The sequence below is a fragment of the Somniosus microcephalus genome, chromosome 19, assembly GCF_052327205.1.
Source record: "Somniosus microcephalus isolate GS21.2 chromosome 19, FLI_Smic_1.0, whole genome shotgun sequence".
NCBI lineage: Eukaryota > Metazoa > Chordata > Chondrichthyes > Squaliformes > Somniosidae > Somniosus > Somniosus microcephalus.
In genome coordinates this window covers 58,104,365-58,127,923 of record NC_141005.1, presented here as the reverse complement: position 1 = coordinate 58,127,923, position 23,559 = coordinate 58,104,365, and the positions used below count along the sequence as shown (strand labels likewise).

At 46.0% G+C, this 23,559-nt stretch overlaps 1 protein-coding gene across 4 annotated transcripts in view; it reads left to right on the top strand.

The window, feature by feature from the left end:
- acads (acyl-CoA dehydrogenase short chain) overlaps positions 1-23,559 on the top strand; it is a 303,908-nt gene that overhangs the window by 153,709 nt on the left and 126,640 nt on the right. For all 4 annotated transcript variants that reach the window (XM_085961831.1, XM_085961832.1, XM_085961829.1 and 1 more), the window contains one exon: positions 1,757-1,852. In XM_085961831.1, coding sequence (XP_085817957.1) covers positions 1,757-1,852 — 96 coding nt within the window. The remainder of the gene's footprint in view (positions 1-1,756; positions 1,853-23,559) is intronic.

The window sequence follows — 23,559 nt, the reverse complement described above, 5'->3', positions numbered from 1 at the left end:
AGATATTTTCTAGGTATTGTCATCACATTGGCTGGGACTGTGTATGTTTGAAGCGATATTGCCACAAGGTTCTGTTTGCAAAAAAAAATACCAATTTGGAGAATTGGCGTCAAGTGTGTCTCCCTCTTTACAATAAGTTGTTTGGAAAGTTTTCAAACTGGGATCTCCAGATAATGATACCTGCAAGTGGTTTTCACATAGATTTCACTTTAAACTCTCTCAAAGGATTATTGTAAGAATAATAGTAGATTCACATTTCTGTTACTCTTCCAGTATTGGCGTGTCTTCTCCTTCAGAACAATGGCAGAGGTTTAGAGTAGACTGCTGCCTAGCCACTGACCAACCTGCTCCACTCTACAATTTCAAAGTTTGCAGATGACACAACATTTGGAAAAGTAGTAAACAATGAGGAGGATAGTAACAGATTTCAGGAGGACATAGACAGACTGATGGCAGATTAAATTTAACGCAGAGAAGTGTGAAGTGATACATTTTGGTAGGAAGAATGAAGAGAGGCAATATAAACTAAATGGTACAATTTTAAAGGAGGCACAGGAACAGAGACCTGGGGGTTTATGTACACAAACCTTTGAAAGCGGCAGGACAAGTTGAGAAGGCTGCTAAAAAAGCTTATGGGATCCTGGGCTTTATTATTAAAGGCATCGAATACAAAAGCATGGAAGTTATGCTAAACCTTTATAAACCGCTGGTTAGGCCTCAGCTGGAGTATTGTGTCCAATTCAGGGCACCATACTTTGGGAAGGATGTCTTGGCCTTAGAGAGGGTGCAGAGGAGATTTACTAGAATGGTCCCAGGGATGAGGGACTTCAGTTATGTGGAGAGACTGGAGAAGCTGGGATTGTTCTCCTTAGAGCAGGGAAGGTTACGAGGAGATTTGATAGAGGTGTTCAAAATCATGACTGGTTTTGATAGAGTAAATAAGGAGAACCTGTTTCCAGTGGCAGAAGAATCAGTAACCAGAGCACACTGATTTACGATGATTGGCAAAAGAACCAGAGGTGACATGAGGAAACATTGTTTTACACATCGAGTTGTTGTAATCTTGAATGCGCTGCCTGAAGGGGTGGTAGAAGCAGATTCAATAGTAACTTTCAAAAGGGAATTGGATAAATACTTGAAGGAAAATTTTTTACAGGGTTATGAGGAAAGAGCAGGGGAGTGAGACTAATTGGATAGCTCTACCAAAGAGCCGGAAGAGACACAATGGCCCGAAGGATTAGAGGGGAGTTGAGGTGAACTTTTTTCACCCAGAGAGTGGTGGGGGTCTGGAACTCACTGCCTGAAAGGCTGGTAGATGCAGAATCCCTTATCGTATTTAAAAAGTACTTGGATATGCACTTGAAATGCCGTAACCTACAGGACTACGGATCAAGTGCTGGAAAGTGGGATTAGGCTGGATAGCTCTTTTTTGGCTGGGACAGACACGATGGGCCGAATGGACTCCTTCTGTGCCATAAATATCTATGATTCTATGTGCTGTATCATACTACAATGATACTACATTCAGAATTTCCCCCAACTCTTGTGAGTCATTTCATCTGTCGGCCCAGCCAATAACTTGTAACTCATCTGAATGATAGTCGCAACTGGAATTCCAGCCTTGAGCCCATTCCCAATGTGGGAAACCAGCACTATACTGCCAAAATTACCAGGTCAAACTACAATGTATACCTTTTGGTAAAAAAAATAACTTGAAAGAATTGGTGCTGGTGACATCAATTTTGTTTGTTTATAGTTCAAACTGGCTGACATGGGCCTGGCACTGGAGAGTGCTCGCTTGTTGACCTGGAGAGCAGCCATGCTGAAGGACAATGGAAAATCATACATAAAGGTAATACAAGAGTCTTTCATATATATCAAGGTACAGCTCTGATGTTTGAAATCGATTTCTCTTTGAGGTATGTCCCTGTCTATTTTCACTGCTGTACGCTTGTAAAATGTTGGGACAGAAACGTCGGTTAAATATCTTTGATAGATAATTTTCTTTGCACTGCTGCTGCAGGTCTGAGCCCCCAGTCAATTGTCCCCCCGGCACTTGTTAAGCATTGAGCCGATCTTGGCAGATGGAGCAAGGTGCAGATCCCACTTTATTCAGTGTATCAGAAGTCCTGCAGGAGCCAGTGCACATTTACCTGTGCTCTGAGGTAAAAGATTAGGCTGCAGCAAAGAAAGCTGCTATGCTAAACAAAATATAAAAGCATATATTTAATTCACTTATAATATTGTTGGCGGTAATATTAAAATTGATAATGATGTTACCCTGAAATCCAACAGTCCAACACACTGAACTTCTTCCTTTAACTTTTTAAAAAGTAGACTGTGATGAGGTACATTTTTTGGGCTCCGGTGATCTTTGTTACGTTAATGTAGCAATTACTGATGGTAAATTTTACTCAAATAACTGTTGAGCAATCAAATGCCCTCCTGAGAAAGTAAAATGTGGTTCTCCAGCTTCTCCCAATGGCTCAGTGAGTACAAAAGGAATAGTTAAAGGAATGGTGGGCCAATTAGGGACAAAAAAGGAAATCTTCTTATGGAAGCAGAGGTAGCACTGATGTACTGAATGAGTACTTTGCATTTGTCTTCCCAAAAGAAGAGGATAAATTTAAAGTCGCAGTAGAGGAGGAGGGAGTAAAGATAGTGGATAGGATAAAAATAGACAGAAAGGAGGTGCTAAATAGGTTGGTATCACTCAAAGTTCACAAGTCACCCGATCCAGATGGGATGCATCCTGGTTTGCTAAGGGTGGAGACAACAGAAGCTCTGACCATAACCTTTTATTCCTTCTTGGATATGGGAGTGGTGCCAGAGGATTGGAGGATTGGAAATGTTACACCCCTGTTCAATAAAAGGGAGAGGGAACAACCTGGCAACTACAGGGCAATCAGTCTATCATCAGTGGTAGGAAAACTACTCGAGACCATTGTCAAGGACAAAATTAATTCTCACTTGGAGAAGCATGGGACAGCCAGCACGGATTTGTTAAAGGCAAATTGTGCCTGACTAACCTGATTGAGTTCTTTGATGAAGTAACAGAGAAGGTTGATGAAGGTAATACAGTAGATGTATATATGGACTTTCAAAAGGCATTTGATAAAGTACCACATAACACACTTATTTGGAAAATAGAAGCACATAGTATTAAAGGGACAGTGGTAACTTGGGTACGTAATTGGCTAAAGGATCAGAGGCAGAGAGTAGTGGCTAACAGATGTTTTTCTGACTGAAGAGAAGTATGCAGTGGGGTCCCCAGGGGTTGGTATGAGGACCATTGTGTAGTGTATGTACTTTGCAGAAGGAACTATATTCTGCAGCCCCTGTATACTGCAGTACCAGTAGTGACCACCCCTGTATATAAGCCTGTGTAGTAACTTTGTATAGTAGTTCCCGTTTGTCTCCACTCAGTAAGGACCTGTTATAACCAACTCCTGCAGTCCGTGTCTCAATTACACACGGACATAATACTGGCGACGAGCAGATCCGAACTTACCTGCAGTCTGCACCACCTCATGGGGATCCATCCCTGAAGCGAAGTTGCCAGAGGTCAAGGCCAGAAGGAAGAAAGAAAAAAAAAACAAACAGAAGAAACGGGCGTCGACCGTGGGCAACCGCGTCTGATTCATCGGAGTTGAAGATTTGCAGGAGAGGCTGTCGAGAGCGGGGCTTGGTTATCCTGTCGATGGTGTTACAGCTAATCGGGCTGGTGGCAGGTAGTACACTGATCCTTCCTGGGCTGCGGCGGGCTAGAGCTCGATCGGGTGGCTTTTCAACGGGGCCGAGCAGCGTTGTCGGGAAGAGGAGACAGAGAGAGAGCGTGGAGCACACAGGGCGGGGCCGGTACTACGAAGCCGGGCAGCGTACAGACCCAAGAAGAGGGAGGAAAGTGTCCCGTAGGGTTGCTCCGACGACGGGGAAGATAAAAGAAATTAGAAGCGCAGAAAGCCGCGAGGAGCTGCAGTTTGCCACGGGAACCGCGGAGAGCGGCGTTAGCAGCAGCGCAGGGGGTAAGTGCGCGAAGACCATAGGGCGTCGCCATCAAGGCATAAAACGCCAGCAACAGCGCTAGCAGCAGCGGAGAAAACAGAAAGCGCGGGAGGCGCCATTTTGTTAAATCGGGGAAGAAGGCAAAGCGCAGGAGGCGCCATCTTAGATTTCCAAGATGCCGAAGACTGGCAATATCACTGCCTTCGATAATGCAATAGAAGACTGGACCACGTATGTGGAAAGAGTCGAAGTATATTGCGAGGCAAACGAAGTAGCCGATGAGAAAAAGGCATCGGTACTACTAAACTTAATTGGCGCAAGAACGTACGGCCTATTGCGGAACCTGATTACTCCAGCCAAACCGATGGCGAAGAGTTTTAACGAAATTGTTGATATCCTACAGAAACACCTAAATCCTACACCGCTGCTGATAGCAGAAAGATTTAAATTCCACAGGAGAAATCAGCACAAAGATGAGAGCAATGCTGATTACCTTACGGAACTACGCAAGCTATCAAAGCACTGCCAGTTCGGACCAGGACTGACAGATACTCTACGGGACAAATTTGTCTGTGGACTCCTGAGTGAAGGAACCCAGAAGAGGTTACTCTCAGAGAAAGAGCTGACGCTAGATAAAGCTTTCAGCGTGGCAGTATTGTACGAAGCAGCAGCAAGGGGAGCTGCGGAAATACAGCAAAAGCCACAGGAATACGGCACCCACGAAATGACACGGGGATTTGAAAAATGTTATCGCTGCGGCAGAACAACCCATGACCAGAAGGACTGCTGGTCCAAGGACAAAATATGCAGGCAATGCGGAAAGATGGGACACATTGCACGAGTCTGCAGGTCTGGGAAGAAGACTAACGACAACAAAAAGGCTACTAAGGAACAGTACAGGAAAGTACAAAAGATGACGGACAGTAGTTCCGAAGACCAGATGAGCGATAGTGAATCCGGGAACAAGAGACTAAGCTGTCTCAAACTTCACAACGTAATCGCAAAAGAGGATCACCGAACCATTTGGGTCACCCTCACGATAGCAGGGTCCCAAGTCAAAATAGAATTGGATACAGGATCAGCCCTGACCGTCATGAATCGACGAGACTACGAGCGGCTATTCTCACACATACCCTTGAAAGAGACATCCATTGTCTTGAAGACGTACACAGGGCAAAAAGTATACCCCAGAGGGAAAATAAGGGTGCCTGTCGAATACAACGGCAAGGAAATACAGAAATTGTATCTGTACATACTGCAAGATGGTGGACCACCGTTATTGTGACGTGAATGGATCAGAAAGATAAGTTTAGACTGGCACTCCATTCAGGCACTGACGGTGGCTGGTAAAAAGGATGACGACGTCACACCTGGATGATTGTCAAAAATCTTAGCTAACGCCAAAGAGGTATTTCAACAAGAACTGGGAACTCTTAAAGGCGTAACCACCTCGATAAAAATAGAAGAGAATGCAATTCCCAAGTTTTTCAAAGCAAGACCGGTACCATATGCAATTCGCCCAGCCGTCGAGGCAGAGCTGGAGAATCTGGAGAAGGCAGGCGTGTTATCTAAGGCAGACTGGAGCGAGTGGGTGACACCCATCGTTCCTGTCATGAAGAAAACGTTAAACAATAAGTCTGAGGAGCCAAGGAAGGTTCGCATCTGTGGGGACTTCAAGGTGACGGTGAACCCAGTCCTTCACACAGTACAATATCCTCTCCCGAGGATAGAAGATATTTTCACCTCACTATCTGGAGGGAAGCGTTTTACAAAAATTGACCTAGCACAAGCATATTTGCAGATGGAGGTTGAAGAATCCTCTAGGAAGTATCTCACGATAAACACTCACAAAGGTCTTTACCAGTATAATCGACTGGTATTCGGAGCAGCATCAGCTCCGGCAATATGGCAAAGAGCGATGGAACAAGTCCTGCAAGGGATTCCGGGGACTCGGTGTTACTTGGATGACATCCTAGTGACAGGTGAAGATAACAGTGAACACCTTGCCAACCTAGAGCAGGTGCTCACTAGACTAAGAGAACATGGGCTACGAGCCAATCGCCCCAAGTGCGAGTTTTTTAAGAAACAGATATCGTATTGTGGCCACGTGATTGATGAAGAGGGGTTACATAAGTCCCCTGACAAAATTGAAGCGGCAGTTAAGGCTCCAGCGCCTGAAAATGTGTTGCAACTGAGGTCATTCCTCGGATTGGTGAATTACTACCATAAGTTTTTGCCGAATTTGTCCACAATTCTGCACCCACTGAACGCCCTACTACAAACTGGAGTAGCATGGAAATGGAGCGATGAATGTAAGTGGGCCTTTCAGAAGAGTAAAGACCTAATCACTTCAAGAGAAGTATTGGCTCACTACAACCCATCACTACCGATAAGACTGGCGTGTGATGCGTCTCCCTACGGCATTGGAGCGGTACTGTCACATAAATTCCTTGATGGTTCAGAGAGGCCGATAGCTTTTACGTCACGCTCGTTAACTTCAGCCGAGCGTAACTACGCCCAGGTTGACAGAGAGGCCCTCAGCCTGGTGTGGGGGGCGAAGAAGTTCAATCACTACCTGCACGGTCAGAAATTTACTCTACTAACTGATCATCAACCTCTTGTCTCCATTTTCAACCCTCAGAAGGGCGTCCCGATAATGACAGCACAACGGCTACAGAGGTGGTCCCTTTTCCTAGGGGCACACCAATATGACATCGAGTACAAAGGAACTAAACAGCATGGGAATGCTGATGGATTGTCGCGCCTACCGTTGCCGACGGTGGAAGAAGCACCTGCAGTGGATCCAGTGGAGATATTCCACTCGACCATAGTCGAATGTCTACCTGTGACGAATGCAAACATAGAAAAGGAAACACGAAATGACCCGACACTCTCCTGGGTCTATGATTTAACGGTGAAGGGATGGCCAGCACATGGCGAACCACTGTTGCCAGCATTCTCGCCGAGAAGAGAACAGCTGTCAGTGTGCAGAGGAACCTTGATGTGTGGATCCAGAGTAGTAATTCCACCCAAATTGAAGGATAGAGTGCTCAATGAGCTTCATGAGGGTCATCTGGGAGGAGTAAAAATGAAGAACTTAGCCAGAGCGTTTGTGTGGTGGCCGGGAATCAATAGAGAAATCGAAGAGATGACCAAGAGCTGTACAGGATGCCAGAAGGTCCAAAACGCCCTACCACAAGCCCCTCTACATCCATGGGAGTGGCCCTCATCTCCATGGCAAAGAGTGCACATTGATTTTGCTGGTCCATTTATGGACTCGATGTTTTTAATTGCGGTGGATGCACATTCAAGGTGGCCAGAGGTAATAAAAATGTCCTCAACCACCACAGAAAAAACTATCACAGTCTTACGAACCATATTCAGCAGAAATGGGCTGCCTGAACAGATTTGCTCCGACAACGGACCACAGTTTGTGTCTGAAGAGTTCCGGAGGTTCTTAAAGAACAATGGTGTTAAGCATTACACATCCGCCCCATATCATCCAGCCACCAATGGATTGGCTGAGAGGTTCGTTCAAACATTCAAGAAGGCTATCAAGGCAATGTGTAATGAAGACATACCCCTACAACACAAGGTGGATAACTTCTTGTTTGCCTACCGGAATGCGACACATGCGGTTACCAACCAAACTCCAGCCATGATGTTCTTCAATCGAAGACTACGATGCCGCTTGGATTTGGTTAAGCCAAACATCAGAAGAGATGTGGAGAACAGGCAGTTTCAGAATATGAATGAAAGGCCGACCAGGAGTTTTAAGATAGGTCAACTAGTTTTGGCCCGGGACTACCGCACAGAGAAATGGCAGTCAGGAACGATCTGCACACGGCAAGGACCTCTAATGTATACCGTGGACATTGGAGAGAGCATTGTAAGACGCCATGCCGACCAGATTCTAGAGTCACTGGAAAACGTCAATTCCACACCACGATCCGATACACCTGGTGATGAAACCGAAGTACCAATTGGATCTACCTCAGAATCGGGAATATTGGAAGCAGACGAACCCAACAACGACGTTGATTCCGAATCAACTCTGCCAGAAGAACCTGATACCCCAAAGAGGCGTTATCCAGACAGAATAAGGAAGCCTCCTCAAAGACTGAACTTATAATTGCTTAACTTCAGCTAATGTATATGACAACTGTAATTGTAAATATGTTATTTAATTATTAATCGAATGTTATGTACTGTTTAGCTAAAAGGAGAGGAATTGTAGTGTATGTACTTTGCAGAAGGAACTATATTCTGCAGCCCCTGTATACTGCAGTACTAGTAGTGACCACCCCTGTATATAAGCCTGTGTAGTAACTTTGCATAGTTAGTTCCAGGTTGTCTCCACTCAGTAAAGACCTGTTATAACCAACTCCTGCAGTCCGTGTCTCAATTACACACGGACATAATACATTGCTTTTCTTGTTATATATAAATGACCTGGACTTGGGTATAGGGAGTACAATTTAGAAGTTTGCGGATGATATAAAACTGGGCAAAGTAGTAAATATTGAGCAAGATAATAGCAGACTTCAGGAGCACATAGACAGACTGGTGAAATGGGCAGAGACAGGGCGGATGCAATTTAATGCGGATGTGTGAAGTGATGCACTTTGGGAGAAACAACATGGAGAGGCAGTATAATCTAAATGGTACTATTTGAGGGGGGTGCAAGAGAACGGGGCCTGGGGGCGCATATTCACAAATCCTTGAAAGTGGCAGTGCAAGGTGATAAGGCAGTTAAGAAATAGTATGGGATACTTGCCTTTGTAATTAGGGACATTGGCCTAGAAATTGACTATAGCCCCGTTTGGGGCGCCAACCTCGCCAGGGCGCTAAAAGTAGCGTCCCAGAAGCATTTGCGGCCGCCCGCCGGAAATTCAGTTGGAACGCCCCAAAGGGAAGCGCGGCGCTACTGGAGGCACCCCGCATCCCTCTTGGGGCGCTGCGACTGAATATCGCTGCGCAACGTGCCGCAGCGCCACACGCTGTGGCATGTCGCACTGCGGTACTGCAGGCTTTCCTCCCCTTCTTAAAGGGGAGGGGCCTTGTTCTGCGCGACCTGGGGCCCAGCTGGGCCACCGAGGATCGCGAGTGCCGGCAAAAGAGCCCGGCACCGAGGAGAAGTGCTGGGCTCTTGGAATGCAGCCAGCACTCCGCGGGCGGGGGGTCAGGAGGCCGGAGACGGGAGCGCAGAGAGGTGCTGGCAGGCGGCCAACAACAAAAATGGCCGTCCCGTACCTCTCCTTTAATTAGCGCCTCTACCGCCGCAGGTAGGCCCCCCTGAACCGGTCGCACATAGCGTCCGGCGTTAAAGCGGGGGGCGCATCTAAATATCGCGATCGGGGCGTCAGCGGGGCGCAGCACACACCGATGACGTCATCGGTAGCGGCGCAGCGCAAACGCCATCATTAGCGTCCCGCTAAATTTAGCGGGAGGCGTGGCCAGTGGCTTGCGACCCACTTAACGCCCTCTTAAGGCGCTAACGGGTGGCGCAGCCACCTGAATTTCTAGGCCAATGAATATAAAAATAAGGAATTCATTCTGAACCTTTACAAATCACTAGTTAGGCCTCAGCTGGAGTATTGTGTACAATTCTGGGCACCACACTTTAGTAAGGATATCAAGGCCTTGGAGAGGATGCAGAGGAGGTTTACTAGGATGATACCAGGGATGAGGGACTTCAGTTATGTGGGGGGATTGGAGAAGCTGGGATTGTTCTTCTCAGAGCAGTGACGATTAAAAGGAGACCTAATAAGAACATAATAAATAGGAGCAGGCGTCGGCCATTCGGCCCCTCAAGCCTGCTCCACCATTCAATAAGATCATGGCTGATCTTCTACCGTAACTCCACTTTCCTGCACTATCCCCATATCCCTTGATTCCCTTAATATCCAAAAATCTATCACTCTCTGTCTTAAATATACTCAACGACTGAGCCTCCACAGCCCTCTGGGGTAGAGAATTCCACAGGTTCACCACTCTCTGAGTGAAGAAATTTCTCCTCATCTCAGTCCTAAATGGCCGACCCCCTTATTCTGAGACTGTGACCCCTGGTTCTAGACTCCCCAGCCAGGGGAAACATCCTCCCTGCGTCTACCCTGTCAAGCCCTGTAAGAATTTTGTATGTTTCAATGAGAGTTATTCAAAATTATATGGGGTTTTGATAGAGCAAGTAGGGAGTAACTGTTTCCTCTGGCAAGTGAGTCGGTAACCAGAGATCATGGAGTTAAAATAATTGGCAGAAGAACTAGAGGGAAAATGAGGAGAAATGTTTTTCACACAGAGGATTCTTATGATCTGGAACCTGAAAGGTGGTGGAATCAGATTCCGTAGAAACTTTCAAAAGGCAATTGGACGTGTATTTGAAGAGAACTAATTTGCAGGGTTATGGGAAAAAAGCTGAGCTGTGGGACTAAATAGGATAGCTCTTTAAAAGAGGCAGCACAGGCACAACGGGCCGAATGGCCCTCTTATATGCTGTAAAATTCTATGATTCTACATGCATCCCTGGTGTGGTTTTGAGTTGTAAAGTGTAGGAAAGTCCAACTCTTATCCCTGGTTTGGTCTGTGCTGAATTTACCAATCTCAGATGGGATGGCAGTGGAGATTTTACAATTATCCTCCAGAGAATTGAGCACATAATCTAGGCTGGCACTCCCAGTGCAGTTCTGAGGGAATGTTGCACTGTCGGAAGTGCTGTCTTTCGGTTGAGACTTTAAATCAAGACTCCGTCTGCCCTCTCAGGTGGACGTAAAAGATCCCATGGCGCTATTCGAAGAAGAGCAGGGGAGTCTTCCTGATCTCTTGGCCAATATTTATCCCTCAATCAACATCACTAAAACCGAGCATCTGGTCATTCATTTCATTGCTGTTTGTGCGCAAATTGGCTGCTGCGCTTCCTACATTACAACAGTGACTACACTTCAAAAGTATTTAATTGGCTGTAAAGCGCTTTGAGACGTCCTGAGGTCATGAAAGGTGCTGTATAAAATACAAGTCTTTATTTCCTTCTATCAAAGAGAGTATATCATCCAGTGTTCCTGCTCCAATCACTGTGCAGAGATCTTTGCTGGAAAGTGCATCTATATGGATGGTGGGTTAGCATATGATAGAGGTCTACCCTGATACTCCCCTCCTGTCAAACAATCCCCAACACTTACTGTCCAGGTTTAGGCAGTACAAATGGCCACTAGTAGCTTACCTGATAGCATGGTGTGGAAATGAACCATATAGTTCCAGATTATCAATACCTATTCTGTGCTGAGGCATCTGATCTGAGCCAGTGTAGCGGTGGGGAACTACAATTGGCTTCACTGTCTTAAAGATCTAGGGGGAAAAATTCAGTTGTTTGCGCCTCCCGTTAGCGCCTTAAGAGGGCTCTAATGGGGCGCAAAGCAACTAGCGCCCGGGCACGGCGATGTTTGCGCCGCTCGCGAAATTAACTAGACATTTTGCGGCGGCGTTAAGCACTACCGCCATGATCTCCTGCGCTGGCAGATTGTGACGTCAGTCGAGTGCGCAACGCCCCGTTGGCGCCCCGGACCGGATATTGAGTGGCGCCCCCTGCCTTACCGCCTGCTGCTAGCAACGACAGGTTGAGGGGAGCGTTATGCTGTCAGAAAGGGACTAGGGGAGCGCTATTTAAAGGCAACTACTTCCTGCCTTTTTTTGTCGGTGACATTTTTGCACCACGCAGTCTGAGAGAGAGAGAGAGACTTCTGCAGAGATTCAACGCTGTGTGAAGGAGTTTTGAGTACTGAGCAGCACTTTGCAGGTTTATTTTGATTTGCCCTTCCTTGCTTCGCCAGCGCTCTGAGGTAGTGCCTCGCTCCTTGGCCTTTGCGCCTTAAGACAGCTGTGAAGTGCCTGATTTAGCGCTCCAATCACCTCCAGGGGCGATAAAGGCCAAGTTTGCTGTCGGAGGCGATAATTAGCGCCAGGCGCTAAACTTTGTGCACGGCCAATAATGGCGCCCCAAACGGGGCGCTACTGAATTTTTCCCCCCTACACCTTAAACATTCACTCCCTCCACCACCGGCGTACCGTGGCTGCAGTGTGTACCATCTACAAAATGCACTGCAGCAACTCGCCAAGGCTTCTTCAGCAGCACTCCCCAAACCAGCGACCTCTTCCACCTAGAAGGACAAGGGCAGCAGGCGCATGGGAACACCACCACCTCCAAGTTCCCCTCCAAGTCACACACCATCCCGACTTGGAAGTATATCGGCGATCCTTCATTGTCGCTGGGACAAAAATCCTGGAACTCTCTACCTAACAACACTGTGGGAGTACCTTCACCACACGGACTGCAGCGGTTCAAGAAGGCGGCTCACCACCACCTTCTCAAGGGCGATTAGGGATGAGCAATAAATGCTATAAAACTCACTACGCACTTGGTTTGAGCATAAAGCAAGGCTTTAATCAACTTGTTTCAGAACATGGAGGTCTAATTGTACTTCACTAGTTCCTGTCTTACAAAATGTCCCTGGCAAGCTGGGCCCACGCCCGAGTATTTATACTCCTTGGACGGCGCCACCAGCTGGCCGTCCAGCGTTATTTCATGAGTTTCTTTATGAGGATGAGATTTATGACATTCCTCCTGCCTAAAAGGTTTGGAAGTCCGACGACTTCCTCTTAACGGATTAGGCGAACCACGAATAGCCGCAGTCTTTTAGATCTTTGTTTATGGCTAGAAGGCACGATTCCCCGGACCGTGTCTTGGTCCCTGGGCCGCTTGATCCGTACCGGTGGATCGACAGGGCCCGTGTTGCCCTGATCGACCCGAGGGAGGCTGGGGAGATCGTGACTCTGGGTGCGAGTCCCCACAGGCGCAGAGCTGGCTTCATCCTGTTTGATAGCCGGGGATTGACTGGCGTCCTGGCCTCAGGTGGCCATCCCACGGGGAGCGCTTGGCTCCCCGAGTGGATCCGGTGGGGCAGCCGGCTGATCTCTCGATGTCCCAGGTAGGGCGTCATCTTCGGGGGAGTGCAGAGTGTCAGCATCATCACCGTGGGTCCCTCTGTCAGTTGGGTCCGTGGAACCAGCTGGACAGGGAGCCAGGTCCCGGAGCGAAACGGTGGACTCCCGGCCATCAGGGTACCGCACGTGCGCGTACGTGGGATTGACGTCCGTGAGTTCTACCTCATCGACGAGAGGATCGTTTTTAGACGATCGGACGAATCTTCGGAGCAGCACGGGGCCGGGAGCTGCCAACCATGATGGTAGGGATGTCCCGTGGGTGGAGCGACGCTGGAAGCTGAAGAATCGCTCGTGAGGTGTGACATTGGTGGACATAGAGAGAAGAGACCTGATGGAATGCAACACGTCAGGGAGCATAGTTTCCCACTGCTGGTCTGGTAGGTTGCGTGACCTCAGCGCAAGACGAACAGCGTTCCAAATGATAGCGTTGTATCTCTCAACCTGTCCGTTACCGATGGGATGGTACGGTGTCGTTTTACTTGTGGCGATTCCCCGTTGGGAGAGAGAACTTTTGAGTTCGCTTGACATGAAGGAGGGTCCCCGATCAGAGTGGATGAAATTGGCCGTACCGCAAAGGGAAAAGACTTGATCAAGGCATTTGATCACTGTGGAAGTAAGCATATTGGGACAGGGGAAAGCAAAGGGGAAGCGTGAATATTCGTCCACCATAGTAAGTAGATAGGTGTTTCGCGTTGAGGAAGGCAATGGCCCTTTAAAGTCAATTCTGAGTCGCTGCAGAGGCTGCATAGCGTGTATGAGCGAGCCATCCGATGGACGGAAGAATTGCGGTTTTAATTCCACACAAATTCTACAGGAGGAGCACGTTCTTTTCACATCTTCTGTAGAAAGTGGCAGATTTTTAAATAGCACAAAGTGCAACATACGGGTAATGCCAGGATGGCATAAGTCAGTATGAAGATCCGCAAGAGTCGAAGTTGACATAGAAGAGCAGAATGCTCGCATGAGGGTATCCGGGGCCACACTCTCTTTGCCGGGTCGATAATGTATGGTGTATCCAAAGGCGGCCAATTCCATCCTCCAGAGTTGTATTTTGTTATTCTTGATCTTAGTGCGTTTCCGGTTATCCAGCATAAAGGCCACGGAGCGCTGATCGGTTATAAGTGTGAAATGGCGACGAGCGAGAAAATGACTCCATTTATGTACACCTTCGATGATGGCCATAGCCTCCTTCTCGACAGGAGGATAATGGAGCTCGCTACCCTGCAAAGTTCTGGACAGAAATGCAACGGGTCGACCACCTTGATTCAAGGTAGCAGAGATCGCCACATCCGATGCATCGCAGTTGACCACGAAAGGAAGATTTTCATCAATGGAACGAAGCGTGGTGTTTTCCAGTTGTCGCTTGAGGAGGTTGAAAGCTGAAATAGCCGTTGCCTCCAATGGAAATGACTTTGTGTGAAGTAGGGGCTGGATCTTGTCGGAGAAGTGGGGTATCCATTTCGCATAATAGGCGAACATGCCGAATGCCCGACGAAGAGAGCCGAGATTCGTAGGGGGAGGGAGCTCCTGAAGCGGACGAAGTCGCTCCGGAGCCGGTTTGATGACACCGTTGCCCACCCAGTAGCCGAGGATGTTGACTGATGGTACTGATTTCACAGTTTTGGACTCATTTAAGGTTAAGTTGCGACGACGGAGAACGTCAAAAAATTTCTGGAGATTGGCATCATGCTCCTTCTGGTCATGACCAGCAATGGTGATATTATCCAGATATGGAAAAGTGTCCGTTAAGTTCTCCTGTTTGACTAGGCTATCCATTGCTCATTGAAAGACGCCACCCCATTGGTGACCCCAAATGGAAGGCGACAAAACTGGTAAAACCGACCATTGGCCTCAAAGGCCGTATACTTTTTGTCAGAGTCCTTTAACAGTACTTGATGATATGCGCTCTTTAAAGCAAAAGTTGAAAATACCTTGTAGGCAAGGTTATTGACCATGTCATCGATGCGTGGTAGTGGGTAGGCATCCAGGTCGGTATACTGGTTAATAGTTTGCGAGTAATCAATGCAAAGACGTTTCTTGTGTTGCTTCAGAGGATTTTTAACAACGACGACTTGAGCCCGTCAGGAAGATGAACATGGCTCAATAATACCATCAGCTAGAAGGCGAGAGATTTCTGCCTCGATAAAGGATCAATCATCTTGGCTGAAACGTCATGATTTAGTGACTATGGCCTTACATCGGGGGGAGAGATTGGCAAACAAGGAGGGCTCGTCGAGCGAAGCCACCGAAAGCGCACAAAACGGTACTTTTGAAATAGTAAGCTCCGGCTTTGACCATCCAAACTCGAAAGTGAGTCTTTTGTGTTGTTTCTGGAAATCCTGTCCCAGGAGCACATTACTGCATAGGTTTTTGAGCACCCCGAGCCGGGTGGAGAAATAAGTACGGCCATTGAGAATAAGGTCGACAAGACAAAAGCCGGAAGAATTGGTGGTCAGTGTCATCAGAGCCATTGCAATTTCCCTGTCCGAGGGGTAAATACGCAGTTTTAACTTACTGACAGCCTGCTCACTAATGAAGCTGTCAGAGCTGCATAAGTCGATTAGTGCGCTCAAAATGTGTCCATTTACCGAAACCTCCGTGGCTGCATGGGACAGACTTTGGGGAAAAACAGCTGTGAGGCAGTTTTACCCTTGACAGCTGTAACCTTAGTAGTGGTTCTTGGGGGAGGAGCAGTTTCATAGATAGCAGCTGTAACCTTAGTAGTGGCTCTTGGGGGAGGAGCAGTTTTATAGGTAGTAGCTGCAAAACTAACAGGAGCTCTCGACCGGTATACCTTAGAAAAGGGGCCTTTCTTACTAACAGCGACACTTGACTGGCATACCTTCGAAAAGTGACCTTTCTTGCTGCAATGATCACAGGTTGCGTTACGAGCAGGACAAAATTTCCTATAATGGAATGCACCTCCACAGAAGAAACACTTCCTTCCAGATTGCCAAGATGCCGCTAGGGCGGGGTCGTCATCAGTGAAGGTTTCTAGGGTAGGGTTGTCATCAGCCAGGTTGGAGTCGTCATCCGTGAGGGCTTCCGCCCGAGGCCTATGGAAGGAGTCACTAAAAGTGATAGCAGCAGCCCGTGCACGTGGTGAAAGATAGGTATCTGCATTCCTCTTTGCTAAGTCCAGAGAACATGCCTAGTCATAGGCAGCCTGTAACTTGAGGGTTTTATTCTCCAACAGATGTTGACGTATGAAGGGAGACGCAATCCCATTAATAAAGGAATCATGAATTAACTCCTCCTGGTACTGCTCAGCTGTAACAGCTTTAAGATTACAATCCTTGCTGAACCTGCCAAGTTTCTGAAGGAATTCGTCAAGTGATTCCCCGGGTTGTTGTCGAGTTGTGGCCAGTAGATGCCGAGCAAAAATTTCGTTTGGGGACTTGACATATAGCTGCTGTAGTATTTGGATAGCGGCGTCATAGTCTACACAGTCTTCGATATAATCAAACACATGAGGGGATACATAATTAGCAAGCATTTGTAACTTATTAGGAGCATTCTCACCACACTCCTCAAGGAAGTTGCTAAAGGTACCATACCAGTGTTTCCATACCTTAGCAGCTGTAAGTGAATTTGGGTCCAGGTCGAGACGGGCGGGTCTGAGTAGTTTCTCCATGATGGATCGATTACTTGTCTGAGTTCCCTTCTACAGTTCGAGTCGTAGCAGGCTGTTTCCCGAAATCACCCAAAGCGTGGAGTCGATATCAAGTTGATTAAATTGACGTAATAAAACTCACTACGCACTTGGTTTGAGCATAAAGCAAGGCTTTAATCAACTTGTTTCAGAACATGGAGGTCTAGTTGTACTTCACTAGTTCCTGTCTTACAAAATGTCCCTGGCAAGCTGGGCCCACGCCAGAGTATTTATACTCCTTGGACGGCGCCACCAGCTGGCCGTCCAGCATTATTTCATGAGTAGTTTCTTTATGAGGATGAGATTTATGACAGCCCACATCCCATAAATGAATTTTTTAAAAATCAACCAGGGGTCCTGCTCCTGATCTCTGCTTTAAATTGCTCGTGTATTGACCTTGGGTGAGGACAGGATAGGAGCTGACTATGTTGCCCTGTGCAGTGGAATACCCTGCTGTCGTTCACTAGTGAGGCGCACGCATGAAATGTGACTACTTGTGGCAAGGTACTGGAGGGCTGCCTGCCCCAGCAGGAGAGGAGGGGAGAGAGTTGAGGGTAGTCATAATAAGAAGCAAGACTATCAAACAAGTGTAGTATGACGTGATGCATTTTCTTAGCTCAAAGTTCTCAATAATGCCTGGAGGAGAGCACTTTTGAGTATAATTTATTCACTTTTACAAAAATAGTGGTATTCCAGTCTTTTTGAGAACTGGGAGAATAGTTTGAAAGAAAAATGTAATTTATTATTTCTGAAATAACAACCTTCAACGCTGCATTCCACAGAACTACAGCTGCAATTATATAGTACACGGAAAATGTCTTCTTATAGCAATCTGACAAAATGGGAAATCTGAATGTGCGGTGTTTTTCATGTATAGAATTGCTACTGATCTCCTCTGCTCACAATAATAACAGAACGCTCAGTGCTGGAAGGGAACTGAACGATCAATTTGAAAGTTGTTACGTGGCAAAACAAGATTGAAAGGAAGCTGTTTCTGCAAATTCCATTACTGTTCACACATTGCTGGCAGAGACAGTTTGTTTCTCTTTCAGCTGACAAGCTTCAGATAAGAAATTTCTATTTGAAAATGGATTAGACTTTCCAGTGTAAAGGCCATATTTTCAAGGCAAATAATTGAATGCGTCAGTAAAGTGTGTTTGTTTAGCTGTAATTTGGATGCTACAGTATTAGAGAAATTAATACAATATGACAAAATGTGAAATATTTGATTTGAGGAGAGGTTGGGGCATTTTTTGGATCTGACAGAGTGAAGGATGTCAACAATGGGGAACAGAATATTTATAACCCCCTTCCCACATATTGCTCCCAGTGTTAATATTATGCAATCCCAGGTAAACTGTTGCACACATTTTCAGGATCATTTTACTTGGGATCCTTACAGCAACAACAACAACTTGCATTTATATAGCACCTTTAACGCGGTAAAGCATCCCAAGGCGCCTCACAGGAGCGTTATCAAACAAGATTTAACATAGAGCCACATAACAAGATATTAGAACAGGTGAGGGTCACAGAGGTAGGTTTTAAGGAGCGTCTTAAAGGAGGTGAGAGATAGACAGAAAGGTTTTGGGAGGTCATTCCAGAGTTTAGTGCCAAGGCAGCTGAAGGCACAGCCACCAATGGAGGAGGGCAGAGATCTCGGAGGATTGTCGGGCTGGAGGAGGTTACAGAGATAGGGAGGAAAGCAAAGTAAACAGACTTTCACCCCAAATTTTGAAAACAAGTCAATAAACTGGTAGCTAAAAATTGCCAGGAGGAAGAATTGGCTGCTTGCATTTGCCTACTGTCGCTTACTTCTGGAAACCAGTCGGCAAGCTAATCGGCCGATTCTGTGTGTGACAGATAATGAGTTTCTTTGGCTTTGTGTATATAATAGATATTGAGGCACTTATAAATTTGAGAACTGTCAGCAAAATATTAACTGCATTTAATAGCTAGAATACCAATTTCCTCTTGCCCAGATTAAATCTGATAATAAAGACATGAATATTTCTCAACTTTGTGTAAATAAGGTCACAGTGAAATCATCTAATGTAAACGCCAATATAATAGTTTATCACTGCAGTTCAGTGGGAAAGTAAAGTCCTTTACTACATTCTAAAATAAGTTTAAGAGGGCGCTGAACACTTGGATTAATTCGGAATTGGACTGTACTGAAACTTGGATAGTCAAAATTCGATGTACAAGCTGCTGGGTAGAAGAGTCTTCCTCGAGCTGTTAGAGAATTGGATGCCGTGGGCCAACAATACTTCCTATGCCACCAGCAAAACAGTTTGCATGCCACAGAGCAAGCACAGTTATCCATAACTCATTAAGTCAGTCATCATGCAAATGTAAAATGATCTAAGTAACTGTCTTCTGTTCACGGCTTTTTCTTAAGATCTAGCTTTGAACAACCATCTGCTCTGGCTGTGCGCCCAGTTTCAACACACAGCTGTACGCACGATACCCCTGTATAATTGTTCCTCTGTCAGGCCCAGCTGTGTGCTCAGGAGGCAGCTGCACGGTGAATCACTCATTAACACCTGCTCTTGTTTCAGTTAAAGAGACATTGCCACTTTAGTTGCCCGCCTCCCTACCTGTTCTCTCTTTAGAACCTGTCACAACCTTTGTTGGTCTGACTCACAGGAGTTCCTCATGAAAGATGCTCTGACTCAACAGAGCCACCACTGTAACTCATTGTAACATCTATAGAGCTTGGTCAAGTAAAATCTCTGGTATTTCCATGAGTATGCCATTGAATTTTACAGAGGCCTCTTTGTGTAAAGAGCTTTTCAGTTCATACCAGCATGTACTGTAGATAATAGCAAGGCATCCATCTGAAGGCTTTTCTATAGAATTGCTGAAACATTTGAACAGCAGGAACTTTCGCAGTTGCTGCATGAGCTTCCTCAGACAGAATATATGGAGGTCCTAATATTCCAAGAAGCTTTATGCAGACTTATCAGGGCTGTATTCATCAAGTTTAAAAAAAAATCATTTTCTCTCCCATTCACTGAGTAGTGGCATATATGGGATTTGAGCACAAATTAGTAGCAGCGAAGACAGACATAAAAGTAAACCACTACTTCTCAACATTTCTTTGCAGCATACTCATTTGGAAACATTTTCAAAACTAGACCAGAATTTCACGGGCTTGAAATTAGATAGCACAGCCTACTGGCGGAATGCTCCCTGCGCCAGAACGGGTAGGCTGCGTGTAGACATGGTTATCCTGAATCCACCTGGCCCAGCACCGGCTGCATTCAGGGCAGCCCAATTTCCAGAAGTGGATGAAACAGACGTTAGGCCCCCATTTGCATTGTAAAGAGCCTAATGCTTGTTTCAGGTGTGACAATCCTGGGCACCTACACCTCAACCTTTACCAATATGGCGGGTGGCGCACTTCAGGCCACCTCCCATATTGGAAGCTTAGGTGCCCATTTTATTCCTGCAAAACGAGCGCGGTATCAGTGGATTTCGAGCCCTCAGTCTCCTGGATGGGATGGGTATTTTTTTAAATGATAACTATTTTTGAACTCAGCCATATATAATATGTGATGAACAGTGAAAAATCATCCATATACTGCCCTTGTCTGGCATTTTGGGGAGTAGTGACTCACTGAGATACAATTTTAACTTTCCTCTCGGGTGGATCGGGCGCCTGTTGCAGAAACCACACGATTTTCATTTCCATTGAAATGAGGGTACCCGAGGGTTTGTCACTAGGAATCCTTTGAGATGTCATGCTGTGGAAGGAAGCTAGGCAGTTAAGACTGCCCAAGATTTGCTTTGTGCCATCCTGCTGGCACCCACACCCCAACATATGCAGAGAAGTAGCATAATTCACTTTGCAGACCTTGTTGGTGGAGCCTTCCCTTCCCAAAGGAGACTGCATCAGCAGAGCTCTCGTGGCATCATAGTGAGATGTGAATACCTGACAAACCCATATGCTGGAATGTTATACCGTAGCAACCCAATCACAGCATGCCATGCTTTACATGATATTACATCAAGGAAGGCATGCCCAGGGTGATCAACAGTCACTGTTGCCTGTTTGGATACACCTGCCAAGATACCCCTAGCCACATCTGCGGGCCCTGGGATTGACAATTGGAACATGCCTTCTTAGGGGCTGGATCAGTAGAGGGGCGAATGACAAGCTGTGCCATCTGCTGCAAGGACGCCTGTGGCTACAATGCAAAATAGGGCTTGCACATGTGCAGGGATAGTAATGATCAGTTGTGGCCTGAAACGTACCTGCACCTTCTAGGCTGACTTATGGGATGATGCTTTGGAATAGCACCAAAGAAAACTCTCCTTGGAGGCATCTCATGTAGCACCACCTCGACTTCAACAGCCAGCAAAGATGAGTCCAGGTGCTGGACTGTGCTGTTACTTGTCTGCAGACTCATGTCTGCACCTAGAGGTCCCTTTCCCTTCATGGTGATCTACCACTTCTTACTCCTCTGCTTCTCGAGCCTTGGCAAAGGCTGCTGATGGTTTAAGATACCTTTTAATGTTCTCCAGATTCTTTGTAAATTTTTGCCCCCCTTCTTGTGACACTCACCGTTAATTGTCCCCATCCCTTCAAATTTGACTTGCATGCAATTTTCCTCTGCTCCCAGTGCAGTCATCCCTAGGCCTACCTGAGTTTGCACTGGGAGTTGTGAATAGTTATGAGAATGGGGTTAGCCCAGAAACTTGATTGCCATTAGCACTTGCCACTCAGGCAGGGCTAAAAGCAGTGCAAACCGAATTAGAGCTGATTTACACCTGAAAACGAAAATCATGCCCTTTGGTCTTAACCCCATTGGGGAAGCTCAGTATGAATTTTTGTACAGCTAGATGGCAGAGTTTGTTTCTAGCTTCAAACATGTGCCTTTTGTGATAGTGTCGTGCACAGGTAGCTTTTATGCTACAGCCAGTGCCCATCCTTATCAAGAATGGTCTAGATAGCAGTGCAATGCTGCAAATTTTCATATTTTACACTGTGTTGGCTTCAGAACTGAACCCAGTAGGACACTCTATTGACACCAAAATGCCGTACACAGGCAGTTGGCATGAATTAAGAATCCGATACCCTACAGCTGTTATGGGTTTAAGGGGAGCACTTCAAAAGTACTTCATTGCCTGTGAAAAGCTTTGGATTGCAAGGTCTTTCTTTAAGCATTTTATTTTCTCATGCAATTCAGTTTAAATCCTACAATAACGTTTTAAAGGATTAATAAGAACATATGTCATCTTTTCAGTGCTGCTGCCATTGTCTGGTTGGAAATCCTGTTGGGTCTTAAGTCCTCTGTAACTCAAAAACCATGAAAAATCAAAAGCATTGAGCACAACCTTTTAAAATTCCTTCATCTGAAGTCACTGCTATATAGCTGTTTGAAGATTGTATTTGAGTACTAAAGTGACTTTGTTTTGCTGCATTTATGTACTCTCAAAACTGTTAAGTCTGTGGGTTGTATTATAAATAATCACAGACTCCACTGTTAACAGAATAAAACACGTCTTTACTATTCAGCGGCTCGGGCGATTCTGCCCTAGTTAACGTATCACAACCCTTATATACTGGTGTGGTCACTATCGGTATTACAGTATACATGAGCCAATAGATAGTGCCACCCTAAAGTAGTGCTCTTAAAGGCGAACGGTTACATTCTATAGTTCCCTTAAAGGTAAACGGTTACATACACAACACTCCTCCCTTCCTAGCTTATTACTTACAGAATCCCGTTAAACATACAATCTTCAACTTTATATAAACAGTTTGCAGATATACTCTCGATGGAGTCAACGTCATATAACAATTTACAGATATACTCTCAATGGAGTCAACGTCATATAACAGTTTACAAACATACTCTCAGTGGAATCAGTTTACAGGTTCAGTCTCTGTGGGAACAGTTCATAAATTCAGTCTCTGGTATTAATTCGTTCCAGACAGCATCCTCCATAGCTTTTTTTTTTAACAGCTTGTACTTTCGTCCTGTTGAACCAGCAGTGCGGACTTATACAACCCACTGGCTGTCTTGATAATGTCCCTGGATTTTTTTTACAAATTTAGCACCTTTCGTAGTGTTCGGACTGAGGTAGTAGAAGTAATAATATTTTAAACAGTTATTATTTTCTGCTTCTTCTTTTTCTTTTCTGCCTTTTTGAAACTCTCCGAGCTCTTTTCCCGGCTGCCATCTGTAGCGCCACCAACTCTCTATGTTCCTTAGACCTTAAGTGCTTCCTCAGGATTTCAGCACTTTGGGAGTTCCCATCACAATTTGGGCAGACCACATCCTCATAACATTCGGTGTCACTCAACAGGTCAAAACCCTTCTTCAAGCAATCATATTCATCCTGCTCTTCCTCGGATGTCTGCCCTTCCTTCCCTCCTGGCCTCATTTGTGCGTTCAATCCTTTCCCTTCCTTCAGGGATTTCGTTATCAGGCTATTTAATCCTTCTACTGAAGTAGCTGTTTCCCCATTCTCCTGTTCCCCTGGACGTAATTCAGCGTACTCCTCCATTTCATCCATCATTTTCTCCAATGCTTTCATCTTCTCTTCCTCTTGTACTTTGGCTTCCAGTGCTTGGAGAAGTTGCGCCTCGATGCTCTCTAGCTCATGTTCAGGGCCCATTCCCAGTTGAAACTGTTCTTCAAGTCGGTCAACCTCGGTAATTGCCGCCTCATATTTGTCTTGGGCTTCCTTCCATATTTTTATGAGTTCTGCCATGTCTTTCACCTCTACATCCTCATCTATGTATGGAACTTCTACCGATGAGTCTGTCTTGGCCCTGAGCTCCTCAAGAATTTCCTGCAGCCTTTGGACTTCTTGCTCATGTTCAACCTTTAGTTGCTCATATACTTCCAACGAAACTAGCTTTTCGGAGGTTGCTGAGTTAACCCCCTCCAGAA